Source organism: Lactuca serriola, chromosome 4, assembly GCF_051521515.1.
Source record: "Lactuca serriola cultivar US96UC23 chromosome 4, Lser_US96UC23_V15, whole genome shotgun sequence".
NCBI lineage: Eukaryota > Viridiplantae > Streptophyta > Magnoliopsida > Asterales > Asteraceae > Lactuca > Lactuca serriola.
Genome location: NC_136411.1, coordinates 92,355,097 through 92,369,839, shown reverse-complemented (window position 1 = coordinate 92,369,839; position 14,743 = coordinate 92,355,097). Strand labels below are relative to the sequence as shown.

The following is a 14,743-nucleotide window of genomic DNA, read 5'->3' as shown; positions in this document are numbered from 1 at the left end:
CTTTTTTTTAAATGAAATTATTAGTTATAGAATCCTATTTTTTTGTTTTTTAATTATAGCATTGTAATTTTGAGGCTTGCCTAATTAAATAATAACATTATACACTATTAGACTAGGAATTATGTATTGTCATGTTTATAATAGTTGAGGTACAAAAACTGTAATATATATATATATATATATATATATATATATTCCATTAAACGCACTAAACATATTGAAATCGACATTCATATTGTTAGAGAGAAAGTTCAACGCAGCCACATAAGGGTTTTGCATATCCCATCGCGTTACCAGTTTGCTGATATTTTTACAAAAGGATTACCACGTGTATTATTTAATGATTTTAGATCCAGTCTAAACATTCGACATCCTCCTTAGACTGAGGGGGTATATTAGACTAGGAATTATATATTGTCATGTTTATAATAGTTGAGGTACAAAAACTGTAATATTTGTATCTATATATATACATCTCATGTGAATAAAAGGATGGTGATCATATTCCATTATACACACATACATTCTTGTTTATATATATATATATATATATATATATATATATATATATATATATATATATACTAGGTTATTACTCGTGGAAACCACGGTTGATATATTTAAAAATTTTATATAGATAAAAAATAATAAATGTAAAAAAAACAAACATATTTTTGATTGTAAGTAATTATGAATTAATTTGTTAAGCAAAATAATTATAATAATGTTATTAGAATATGATTTTTTTATTTTCAAAATTTAAATTGAATTTAATTTGTTACCAAAAAAAGAAAATAATAAAAATCATAGAAAAATGTCACGTGTCAAAAAAAAATATTCTAAAAAACTGACACGTGTCATTTTAGATTTCATTTATTAGAATAGAAGATATATATATATATATATATATATATATATATATATATATATATATATATATATACAATGTTCTAAAAGGCGCGCCACGGCGTGAGGCGCGGCATCGCCATTACGAAAAGCTTCATAAAGTTGCTGTTAGGCGTGGCACGTGCCAAGGCGTGATATGACGTGCCATGACGCGTTATGAAGTGTTATGGCGCGTGTTTTTTCATTTGAGACACATTTTTTTTGCTCTTTTTTATACCTTTTCTAATCGGACATACAAGTATTGTGTTTTTTATTAACTTTCTATTATTAGTTGTTGATATAGCACTTCTAAAAACTAGGTATATTTGATATAAATTTATATTCATACGGTAATATAATTATAAATTAATACAAAATCGCCGCCTTACATCACGCCTTGAAAAACGACATGGCTCGCCATAACTCGTTAAGCTTGAGGCTTGGCCTTGCCGCCACGCCACGCCTCACGCCTTTTAGAACCTTGTGTGTGTGTATATATATATACATATATATATATATATATATATATATCATACATATACACATACAAAAATACACAATATATACAAATACACATATGCGTACATCATAAAAACATTTTACTATAATCAAATAGACATACTTTCAAATACATATATCACATATACACACTTTAACATATATACCTAATAACATTCTAGTTACACAAAATACACATGTTTTCATATACATATTATACACACATAGATACACAAAATACACATATTTTCGTATACATACACCAAATACAACAAAAAAAAAACTTAATGATGAAAAAAATACACTATTTTTACACACATATGCCAAATTCCACATAATATATATATATATAAGCACACATATTTTGCAACAAAATCTCGAAATTCAAAGTATAAAGAACCTGTGGTTGTCGGAACTGAAGAGATGGTGTAGTGGTTGGTGGTGGTCCTCAGTAGTCATAGTAAACCCGTAGCGGTGACCAAGACAAAATGACCAAAAAAACTGAAATTGAAAAGTATTTTGCATTTAATCATCAAATGGAGCCGGAAATCGATGTTATAAGAGAAAGAAAAAGAGAAATCAGAAGTTGAAGCTACCTTTTATCCGAGATGCATTGTTTTCGTTAGAGTTGAACTCATTTTCGTCGGAGTACTTGAAGCCTTAAACCCATTTGATCGGTAATCTCACAATGTTGGGGAGTCTCTTTGTCAGAATCGATGATAACACATAGAAAATGGGAGAAGAAAAATAAACGAGACAACAAGATGAACCCAGGAAGAAAGCAGAAAGTGAAGTCTGCGTCGTTTTTTCTTTTTATCTGTGCATGCCTTTAGCGGCAACACCCAGAAACAGCGACAAATTTCTGGAAGGGAAGGGTACCGAATCTTTTTTTATTCCACAATTAGCGGCGACAATTTTGACATTTTGCGGTGACAAATTGTCGCCGATATTGACTTTCTGCGAAAATGAACCCCAGTCGTTGGATTAGATCGTCGATCGAACGGTTGAGATTTCCCGGAAGGTGTTAGTGCGGATCCGGCCTCAAGACCATTACCACGACATTAGTAGCGGCGACAAAGGCTTTTAGCAGCGACTCTGGCTTGAGTCACCTCTAAAAGCCTGTGTCGCTGTTAATAATGTCGCCGGTAGTGTTTTTGTTTATGTAGTGCAAATGGTTTCCAAAAGAATTGGGTAACAAGAAGTTGTGTAATTTTTTTATTAAAATAAATGTTAATAAATGTGTAGTTTAACAAATAAAAGAAATCAATAAATGTTAAGATTATTAGTTTTTATAAAACAAGAGAAATTTATAGAAAAACTAATTGAGGGTAATAAGTAGATCTAATTTCCAATCCAATTCATTTATCATATATGCAATCCAAAGTGATATTAATTCCTGTCGGTTCAATCATATTCACATTTCATTGTTAAATTTGATTACTTACAAAACATTATGCTAACCAAACAACCCCTTATATTGATGAAGATGATCCTAGAGATTTAACTTCTAGCCGTACGATGTTACCGATAATCTTAATTAATTAGAAAACAAGTCTTTGGAATTGAAAGAATTAAGCAAAAGAAAAAACCTAAATCTAACCATTTCATCAAACATACCACATGATTATTACACTACTAAGGAAAACCAAACACCAAAATCTAACCCTTTCATCAAACATACCACATGATTGTAATAGTAGCTAGTTGCTTATTTACATGTATCCTACAAGTTGATAATGCAACAACTTTAGCTACAGTGTTGCATCACTCAATAATAAGTTGCAACCCATTACATATACATAATGTTGAAAGTATCTCCAAATGCTACTTACAAAATGCACAACTTGATTCTTGACACTTTATAGGAAGGGACATGATCGAGCTCATGTTCAAAGTAATTGATTCAATGAATTATAAGATCACCGAGCATAAACAGTAGTGATGCTCCTATCATAGACTGACCCATCTCCACAACTAGCCGAAGCTGTTGTTGAATCTGTACCATAATTCAATTGTCTAAAGATATATGCTGGTTGATTAGGAGTAGGGAGTTGTGTCTCACGATTACTTAACATAAATGCTACATCTGTCATCGTTGGCCGATCAGTTGCCGATTCTTGAACGCATAGGATCCCAACATGGATACATAATAGAATTTCACGAGCATCATATGCATCTCCTAATGATGAATCGACAACTGTCAATGCTTTATCTTGTTTCCATAAATCCCAAACCTGAAAACCATGTGAATGATGATGAACTTTCTTTTAATTTGGGAATTGTCAAAAAGCAAGCAACAAAGAATATAAAATCAGTTCCTTACATGTCCGACCAAATTAACTGAGTTCTCTAGATAGTAGCTGTTGTTTTTCCTTCCACTGATAATCTCCAAAACTAGAATTCCAAAACTATAGACATCAGATTTCACTGAGAAAAGACCTTCCATTGCGTACTCCGGAGACATATAGCCACTGCAATTATATTGCATCCATGTTAGATGGATTATGGATAGAAAAGTTGAACAAAACTGATTTGTGCTAATTATATAAATGGAAACATACTATGTTCCAACAACTCTACGTGTTATAGCTTGGTCTTGATCACTTCCAAATATTTTTGCCATCCCAAAATCTGAAATTTTAGGGTTTAAATCTGCATCTAGCAAGACATTGCTTGCTTTCAGATCTCTGTGGATGATCCTAAGCCTAGAATCCTGATGAAGATATAGCAATCCACGAACGATTCCCCGAATGATCAAAAACCGTTTTTTCCAATCCAAAAGACACCCTTTTTCTTGATCTATATAGAACACCATTAGGTTGAGAAATTTAGAAAAAGTACAAATCTTAAGAAGCGTACGAGGATATGGAAAAGTTGTAGGTCACAAAACAAACCGAAGATGAAAGAGTCCAAGCCTTTGTTTGGTAAGTATTCGTAGATTAACATCTTTTCTTCTTTATGAAAACAATATCCCAAAAGCCTTACAAGATTCCTATGTTGAAGTTTTGCTATCAATGTCACTTCATTCGTGAATTCATGCATCCCCTGACCTGAACCTTGCGATAATCTTTTGACAGCTATTTCTTGCCCATTAAGTAGCTTACCCTGAAAAACTCTTAAAACGTTACATAAGCTACATGAAGATATTAATGATCCTAAGGAAGAGATTACCTTATAAACTGAGCCAAAGCCACCTTCTCCTAGTTTGTTTGAAAAAGAAAAATTATCGGTTGCTGCAACTATTGTGCTCAGATCGAACACATGTAAATCAACGTTTTCTCCAAAATCCTTCTCCATGAAAGAACCTTCCATGGATTTCAAGCTATCACTAAAACCTAATCGGATTTCTCGTTTACTTTGATTGGCTTTTAATAAGAACAAACAATTAAGTGTTAGCAAAAACTAGTGTATTGATGCATTTCCTTTAAGTTTATTGTTCTTCTAGCTACGAGTGTAACCAACAAAGACATACCTTTCTTTTTCCTTATGTAACAACAGATTAACATAGAAATGATAAGCCCTGCTGCAATCACTGGCAACCCAATGATCACAAATGGGTTTTGATGGGAGCTCTTAGGTTTATTTGTTGAGTACTTGGCTGAAATATAAAACAACCGGTTAAATATAGAAAAGTTTGAATCTTATGTTAGAAATTATTATCTTTCAATGTAGTATATTAAAGATGCTATTATATAAGTATCCATAGTGGTCACTGACTTTAAAGAAAATATGACAAACCAAATTATAAATTTCTAATACACGGTTTCGTTTTCTTTTGTAAATTTATGAAATCAGAAGAAGGGGTATTGTCGTCATTTGAGTGAGGGCATATGTAAAAATAAAGATAAAATATGTGTAAAATTTGAGGTTTAAGACACTTAAACTAATGATTATCAAAGTTTTTTATTATAACAGAAAAGTAAGGGTATAAGTCAAGTGGGAGGATGAATTTTAGGCCTCTCTCTTCCTTCCATCAATCGCCTCTCTCTTCTACCCTATATTTCTTTTCTCTTTTCTCCTCTTCTATATATTTCACCATTATTCAATAGGAATACTTAGCCACTATAACGTATAAATGGTGTTACATATTAATTTTCAACAAATTCATCAACTATTTGGTCTGGCTGATCTCTAAAACCTGACGGGAATAAGTTGACGCATATTAGTATAGTTGGGACAAAGCTTAGCACACTAGACTACACTCCCATCTTCATGTGAATTTCAAAGATTTCAGTTCCTTTTCTTTAAACTTTTTAGCTCGTGGTTTGTGGACCCATGACTGGATTAGGTTGTCAATCAGTGTTGGGAGGATCAATACAAAAATGTATTCTCTAAGATTGAAGTGTTATCGAGGAAATTTAGAAACTTGAAAAAGTGGGTATAAAAATGGTGATTTTTGGTTAATGCAAATAAATCAACTCGGCTCATAGGAAGTAAAGATTACATGGATTTTTTTGTTCAATTTCAAGATCTCTAGAAACAAAAGCTTTTAGATATCAAGCAAAAGGCAATCTTGAACTAAGTTATCGACAATAAGCACAACACTCAGTTCTATCAGAGATTATTCAATCACAATGAACATCGCTACTTTTAATGATATTTTGTGCTTCATGCTTTTTTGGTTCTCTAATCACGGTAGGAGGGTTAAATATGTTAGATGGGATATATGGTGTCGAAGCCCATGTATTGATGATTGTATAAGGAAAGCCTCTCGCTAGCCCCTCTTTAGTTATTTCATTATATCTTTCCTGGTCTTCAATAAAAATGTATGATGTTACCAAGTCAAAAACAAGAAACGACTCAACTGATATTGAAATAAAATAATTTTGTTCAAAATAAGTTCGTGAAAGGGAGTGAGAAGAGTCAATAGCTAGCGTAAGACCACAAGAAAGATTTTTATATAACATAAGACAAACCCTTCTTAATCATAAAAGACCTATCAGCTATCACAAATAAATACTCCTTTCCGTGTTAGATATGTTATCATTTTAAAATTTCAATATTATCTCTATATTTTTAATTAGAACCTATAATAATTTATATTGTATATTTATACATTTGATGTAAATTAATTATTATAGGTATCTAGTTTAGAAATGTAAATTAACTTATATTGATGGATTTAATATTTTAAAATTGTTATTTTGCTCTAAATTAATTTTTTAATAACTTTCCTTAATTCAAGTCTTCAAAATTTTGGCAAGTATTAATGGTTTTGTTATGCATAATTGATTTGTATAAAAAACTTTGTATCTTGTACCTCTTAAAATTCAAGATATGACTAATATGCTTTATAAATAGTATAAGATATATATATATATATATATATATATATATATATATATATATATATATATATATATATAGGAGTAGGATCAAATGAGAACACGAGAACAAAGTATATTCATTTGCGATTCCATGTATTCATTTGTGGAGAAAAGATAAATTTTTGCGCCTTTAATTTCAATTAAAGAGAAAATACATATTCATGTTGATTGTACGTAAAAATTTATCATTTCTCCACAAATGAATATGTGGAATCACAAATGAATATACTTGTTCTCGCGTTCTCAACCTTTTAGGTGTTCTCATTTGATCATTTCCATATATATATATATATATATATATATATATATATATATATATATATATATATATATATATATATATATATATATATATATATATATATATATATATATATATATATATATATATATAATATTCTCTAATTTACAAGAAACTTTGATATTATATTATTTCATTTGAAATAAAAAAAAAATAGTCGTGATTCAGTAAGAATTATAATATTTTACTTTGAAAACTTAGGCATCCACAATGCATTAAACTTGTTAGAATTTAATAGATTGACACATCATCATTTTACTTGCTATAGAACTCTATATTAATTTTCCTACAATGCATTGAACTCAATAGAGTTTAATAAAATATATATTTAAAATAGTTAAAAGGTTTCCTTTTAGCCAATGAAGAATTTAATGGTCATTGAACTCTATATCTATTGAATGCCAACATGACATCCGATAACGATAGTGTTTAATCCATTGAATGTCAATTAGATATGTCACTTTATTTAACTCTCTCATTGAACTATGCATCGTGGATGCTCTAAGAACTAAGATAAAAAGTAAGTTAATATAATATATATGTAAGAATTTTTTTTCCGAAAGGGCAAACTTTTATTAGACAAGAAACCCCACCTAGAAGGTGCTATTTTGCATAAGTACATGGTATATATGCAACAACTATACGACAATATTTTGGCTGGTTTTATTTTAGTTAGATTTAAATATGGAAATAAGATTTTATTATTTTGAATTTATTTTTAGTTGATTACCAATTTAAAGATAATTTAATATGCCTTTGTTCCACAATAATTTTGACTTTATTTTTTGTCTTTATTTTTTTTATTGAATTCTTTAGTTATTTTTGTAAATCAAATAAATTCTAATAATTTTTCTCAAAAATTCCATGGATAACCTCAATCATTTTCCATTGAGATTCACGCATTTGTTATTATTCATTTAACTTAAAATCGAGCGTTTGACCGCAAAAATCGTATCATCAGGGGCGGTTTTTACTAGGTGCCCGATGTGGCACCGGGAACACCTAGTTCTGCATACGCAGTGATAATTTTTTCAAATTTTCTTTTTTACCTATTATGCCACTGCGTAAAAAAACCGACAACTACATAAAAAAAAATTAGCAACTACATAAAAAAATGTCACTCTCTTGGATCAACAAAGGCTGAAAATATATTTACAACCTAAAGTTATAATTAGTTTAAAACTTAAACTCATAATTAGTAGTCCAAAAACCCTATTAATTTTATCCCAAAAAAAAGCAAATAAGCCTAAGAAAAAAGCTTAATGGCATTTGTAGAATAGTCCAATCGGGAGTTTGGACTTGGTCTACTTGGACACTTGAATTAATTGGACGAAAGGAACAAGAACAGAATAAAAAACTATCGACACTTGAGAAAGGCACTGTGTTCGACTTCAACAGAAAAAAGATCACCAGTCGTTGCTTCGTGCTTCCGTTCCATGAGCTTCATGGCTGCCTAATGTTGTCTTGTTGATTCACTAGCAAAAATTGAATCTCATTCCTACCAATTGTTCAATTTGACTCCAAGTAATCTCCAAACCCTAGCCTAAGAATGAAGCAAGCAAGTTGAAATTTTACCAATTTGTTTAAGTTGAAATCGAAATTGCTATGTTTTTATCTTAAATTATTGAAATTGTTATGTTTCTATTGATGTTATTGACTTATTGCTTGATTTAGTGAAATAAATTGTTATGTCTCAACTCTCTATCTTATTGTATTTATTGACTTATCTTGAACTTTTGAAATTTCTATGTTTCTATTGATGTTATTGACTTATTGATGTTATTGACCAATTTTGTATGCTTTTATTGAAGCTATTGGATGATTTGGTGAAATTAGTAGTTATTTAGCTTAATGTTGAATTATAGGTTACCCTTACAGAAAGACTAAGACCGAATCCTAATGAAAGTGGTGAATGATCTTCCCAAACACCAATCACGAATCAATCAATTCCTTCGGTTAATACAATTCCACAAACACCATGCTTTAATGAATCTATTGAAAGTGTTGATTTGAAAGATCTTCCAAAGGACACGGCAGATAGGCCAAAGATTACAAGCTATAAATCACATGTAAGAGATGATCTAAGAAGAGCTTATTTGCTTCAAGGGCCTTGTCAAATAATGTCACGTAAGTTTCCAAAAAAGAAAATATGTGATAGATTAAGAAGCTTCATTCCTTCATGATTTAAAGATTTTGATTGGTTGGAATTTAATGTGGAAAAGAATAGAGCATATTATTTATATTGTTATGTGTGTGAAGACCTCATGGGACAAAAAGGAGGGAGATATGCATTTGTTTCCTAAGGTTTTGATACTTGGAATAAAAAAAATGCATTTTAGACTCATGAGGGTAGTATTGATAGTTTTCACAACAAAGTAAGAGAAAAATGTGATTTTCTATTGGGAGAAAAATAACCTATTGATGTACTCTTAAGGAGGCAAACCGAGGCGGATGGCCGTAAATATGAAGTTCGGTTACATGTTTCTATTATTGTTGTTAGACTTTCACTGAAAACTGGTTTACCGTTTCGTGGTCATGACAAGTCGGTTAACTTGGAAAATAGAGGCCTTTACATTGAAGTGCTAAAAGCCATGTGATAGACAAGGTTACAATGGGGCTAGAAATATGCGAGGGGACTTCAATGGTTTGGAATCTTTGATATTACAAGAGAACAACACAACTTTTTATGTATATTGCTTTGCACACCAACTGCAGTTAGTGGTTGTGGCAATAGCAAAGAAGCATGTTGGTGTTAGTGACTTTTTGAGCAAATTTCGTTGGTGGTTAATGTTGTTTGTGCATTGTGTAAAAGAAAAGACTTATTAGGGGAACAAGCAAGAGAAATGGTGCAAAAGGCTTGTGTAGTAGTGAACTTGAAACGAAAAAATGGTTAAATCAAGAGACTACACTAGTTCTAGCGGCAGATACAAGATGGGGTTCACATTTCAACACACTCACAAGTTTGATGAAGTTGTTTGCGGATGTTCTTGTAGTGTTAGATTTTGTGAAAGAGGATGAAGGGTCATTTGCAAAGCGTCAACAAGCATCCGGAATCTTATCATATTTTAAATCGTATGAGTTCATGTTTTACTTATGTATGATGTATGAGATTTTACACCTCATAGGTACATTGTAAAAGTAACTTCAAAGAAAATATCTATACATTTTAGAAGCACATTCGATGCTTAGAGTGACAATGGAGGCATTGAAATCTTTATGAAACATAAGGTTTGCTGCCAAAGGAATCCTCTTTTTGTCTAACACGCAATATTGATACTTTGGATATGGAAGAGTTGTATGTTGGTGCGAGAAATCGTAAGACCACAAAGACTAATAGATTTCATTTCGAGGTTGAAATCTTCAACATGGTGGTGAATATGCAACTTACAAAATATCAGGATCGATTTAGTGAAACAACCACCCAACTACTAGAATACATGTATGCTTAAGCCCTTGTGATTCATATGCACAATTTGACAAATCAAACTTGTTGAAGTTGGGTAAGTTGTACAAGTATGACTTTGATGATTTAGATATGATAGACCTTGAAGGATAACTTGACATATTTTATCACCCTTGCATCAAAGATGAGCGTTTCACCAGTTTGAAAGGAATTTCTTATCTTTCTCGTTTGATGGTTAGTACGGGGAAACATCAGCCTTATCCTTTGGTTTATAAGCTTTTAAAGTTAACTTTGATATTACCTGTAGCAACCGCAAGTGTAGAAAGATGTATTTCGAAGATGAAGCTCTTGAACACCGACTTACGCAACAAAATTGGTGATGACTTTTTGAACGACACTTTGTTTTGCTATGTTGAGACCGAAGCACTTGTGAAAGTTGAGAATGAAAAGTAATGGAGTGGTTTCAAAAGATGTCGACACGAAAAAGACAAATTTAAATTGTAATAAATCGTTGTTATGTTTTTAGCTTTTTATGTAATGAATATTAGATAAATATATATTGTATATATTGTTTATTATGTTATGTATATCTGTATATTCTAGATCCTACATTATAGGATCTCACTATTGTAACTTCCCAGTATATATTCAATATCATACACACGATTATGAATGTGGTTCACTTAATCTCAGTATTACATGGTATCAGCCTAACCCATCCGATCCTTCCCTCCTTTTATTTTTCTTCTTCTATTTCTCAAAACCCTAGACGATGTCGACTTCTCAAGATGGGAATTTTTCAACGAACACTTAACTTCATATGATTCCCATCAAGTTATGTTCCACCAATAATCTTCTCTGGGAGAATCAGATGCTTCACTTACTCTCCTATCAAAAGCTTTTGCCCCACGTTGATGACACCTCTATTCCACCTTCCAAAACAATCGAAGTTGACAACAAACTAGTTCCGAATACAGTGTTTACATCTTGGTTTGATCTTGATCAGAAGGCTGTGATCCTTCTTAATTCTTCGTTGACTGAAGAGGCTGCTGCCGAAGTGCTTGGCCTCTCCACAACTCACTTGATCTGGACTTCACTAGAATCCGCCTACAATAGTTCTTCGGTAGAAATAATTCATTCTTTACGAGACTCTTTGCGCTAGATGACAAAAGGTAACTCTATTATCTCAGAATACGGTAGAAAGTTCAAGTCTGCTTGTGATAAATTGGCTACCATAGGCCAACCTATTGAAGATATGGATAAAATCCACTAGTTCTTATGTGGATTAGGGCCTTTGTTTGAAATATTCTCTATTGCGATACGCACCAATAAACCATCTCCTACTTTTCGTGATCTTACATCACAGGCAGAAAGCCATGAGTTATCTTTACAATCCATCCGTGACACCACTACTCCTCCCGCAACTTTTATCTCGCATCTCGATCCACTAACAACAGGGTTCGATCTTATAATTATTCACGTGGTGGCTCTCATGGATCTGCTGGTGGTGGTAGAGGCCGTGGGGGGTGTCGTCCTCCCCATTGCCAACTTTGTCGCACCAATGGACATTAAGCATCCTCTTGTCCAAGTTTGTCCACTTATGCTTCAAACTCACTCCATCAAGACTCCAACTTGGCACAAGCTTTTCATTCCTAGTGTCATGTCACTTAGGGAAATCCCAATTGGTATGTGGACTCGGGAGCAACTGCATATATGACTTCCTCAATAGACAATGTCACCTCATCTACTCCATATGACTTCCTCAACAGACAATGTCACCTCATCTACTCCATATTTTGGTAATTCACATGTTGTTTTTGTTAATGGAAACAATTTGTCAGTTTCACATATAGGAGAATTCATGGTTCATAAAAATATTACTATACTCGATATCTTGGTTGTTCCTCATTTGACAAAGAATTCGTTTTTTTATTAGACGTGATGAATTATTTTTCGATTTTATATCATGTTTGGCCAGAAAAAAAAATCGACAACACCTATCAATTACGGGAATAGATATTTTTTTTTCATCTTTGGAAAAAGCTAAAAAAAAAAAAAGGACTTAAATATTAAATAGCATTAGAGAAGGAATTGATGGCGTACCTAATTCTTCTGCATCCACCCTGATAAAGAAAGATTGGCCCCCATCTGAATACGTTCTTGTATCAATCATCTCTCCATACCAAGTGACGCAGCCTCGCCCTCCTCCGCTAATATCAGCAACCGCATACCCCATGCACGTGCAATTCCTCAAGCACAACCCTTTACATGCTTCCAATCCCAAGCTCATGTTCACGCGTGCTGTCGACGTGTCGGGTACCTTCACACGTGCCAACTCCACGAACCCCTCTCCCTCCTTGCACACCTCGGTCCCGACCTTTCTCTTACATCCTCCGGACGCATCTCTGAGGTACCAATCCTGTGGTGACCGAGGCTCATACCCTGGAAGACAATCACACTCGAAAGTTCCGGACTTGTATGGATCACAAAGGCCAAAAGGACCACAATGGTTGTATCCATCGCACTCGTCTTTTGGAGCCGACCAGAACACAATCCACCGACGATCTGCATCATGCCATGTTGACCTCTCAACTTTCCCAGACTCGTTAAGGACTAATCTTGAGAAAATTGATGAGTTACGTATAAGGTAAACTAGTGCTACCTCATCGTTGTTGTCTGTGTAAGTGACGTTAAACAAGTAGTTCTGTGTCATCTCCGGTACACCGCTCCACCCATGACCCGTCCATGAGCCGCCTCGCCAAACTGCTGTCGTACCTTTGTACAGGAACAACTGAGTTGACTCACTAGTTTCTATTTTAAACGAATACTCCCCGATTCCAGGGTTCCCACTGGATTCCCAAGACGTAGCCATCCTGTTCATACCCGTTTTCTTATCTATCCCGAATTTCAAACCCGGAAGAATAGTATTTGAAGGATGATCAAAGCTTTGCCATGAATAAACCTCTCTGTTTTGACCTTGAAACAACACTAAGTTCCCGGAATCCAACAACTGAGCGGAAACATCATTATTATTCTCCACTCCAGAAACGTTGGTCGACCAGAACACAAAGGGTTGAGTACTCTCACGCAATACGAGGTTTCCTGTTTCATCAAGTGATAGGATACCTGTTGAGTTAGTGATCGGATGATCTCTATTGGCAACCCATACTACCGTTTGCTCCGACACCTTGTTATACCAGATACCCACATACCGGTTGCTGGAATTTCTGGGGCTAAAGAATCCAAGCGCAAAACTTTCTCCACCGGAGACTAATACATCACCATCTTTAACAGGCTGAGTGAGTGTGATGGAGTCGGTAGAAATGCTAAATCGGAAAAAAAGGATCATCAACAATGACTGTAGAATGCTTTTTGCTTGATACATGTTTTCTTTTATGTGATCATCAGATGTTTTTCGTCTCTTTGATGGTTCTAAGGAAACAAAATATTGACAAGTGATAACAAAGAAAAAAAAAATCACTCAGTATAGCTGATTAATACTCCTTAGGAGCTGTTTCTGTCTTATTTAGAGTCTTTTTCAGAATTACATGAGAAAGTTGGAGAAAGAGGTCATCTTTTAGGAAAAGTGTTGGGCAAGTTGGTTAAAGTGGTAGTTTAGCATTAAATGGTTTGAATAAGTCTGATACGATCCTGGATCCGGAAAACCAAGCCCAAGTACTAAATAGCTTTACCCATTCGACCCACAAGGCTTAGGTAGGAAGAAGCCAGCTCGCTAGAGGAGTAGAAAACTGGTCCACGTGCATGAATTATTAGCTGCAGAACTCAAAGACTACTCGACCAAGTCCTTTTGGAGGGGAAGTTTGGTTTGGAGTATTTAAAAGGTTTTAACTTTTTACTCAATTAAACTAACCTTCACGAAAATGGTTAAAATAATCATATTATATTTGCATAATTCGACCCTCAAAATTTCACTTTGAAGATTCTCTAAAACATTACGTGTCGTGGGTACCTCCCATCCCCTCCAACTTTTTTATTTTTTATTATTTTTTTTTTTACCATGGTCATTTTATACTCACCTTCATCTCTTTTAGGGCTTTTAAAGGCGAGGATTATCATCCATTATTACCTCTTATTTTATTTATTAAATATATTAAAATGTAATTTAATAATTATATAAAATTAGTAAAAACAAAACTATTTCTTATATTAAAAAATACATAAACAAAACACGAGGATGTGCACGATCACACATTTGTCTTCCCGCGATCATTTTAAGTACCTGAAACATAACCCAAAACTTTAAGTCCAAAGCTTAGTGCGTTCCCCCAAAATACCAACACAACACAAAACCAGAATAATAACAATAAA

General features: G+C 33.3%; 1 protein-coding gene across 2 annotated transcripts; it reads right to left on the bottom strand.

Moving 5' to 3' along the window:
- Positions 1 to 3,023: 3,023 nt before the first annotated feature.
- Positions 3,024 to 14,003, bottom strand: LOC145102117 (G-type lectin S-receptor-like serine/threonine-protein kinase RKS1). Of its 2 annotated transcripts, XM_079039478.1 has the most exons (7): positions 12,518 to 14,003; positions 4,856 to 4,981; positions 4,555 to 4,748; positions 4,278 to 4,488; positions 3,945 to 4,182; positions 3,707 to 3,854; positions 3,024 to 3,617 (listed from the first exon to the last, which is right to left on the bottom strand). In XM_079039478.1, exons 1-7 carry the CDS (start codon positions 13,797 to 13,799, stop codon positions 3,303 to 3,305), a joined length of 2,514 nt encoding a protein of 837 aa, XP_078895604.1. In that variant the 5' UTR covers positions 13,800 to 14,003; the 3' UTR covers positions 3,024 to 3,302. The 2 variants fall into 2 exon arrangements, with proteins under 2 accessions (XP_078895604.1, XP_078895605.1); XM_079039479.1 differs by lacking the exon at positions 4,856 to 4,981.
- Between the last annotated feature and the right edge of the window lie 740 nt (positions 14,004 to 14,743).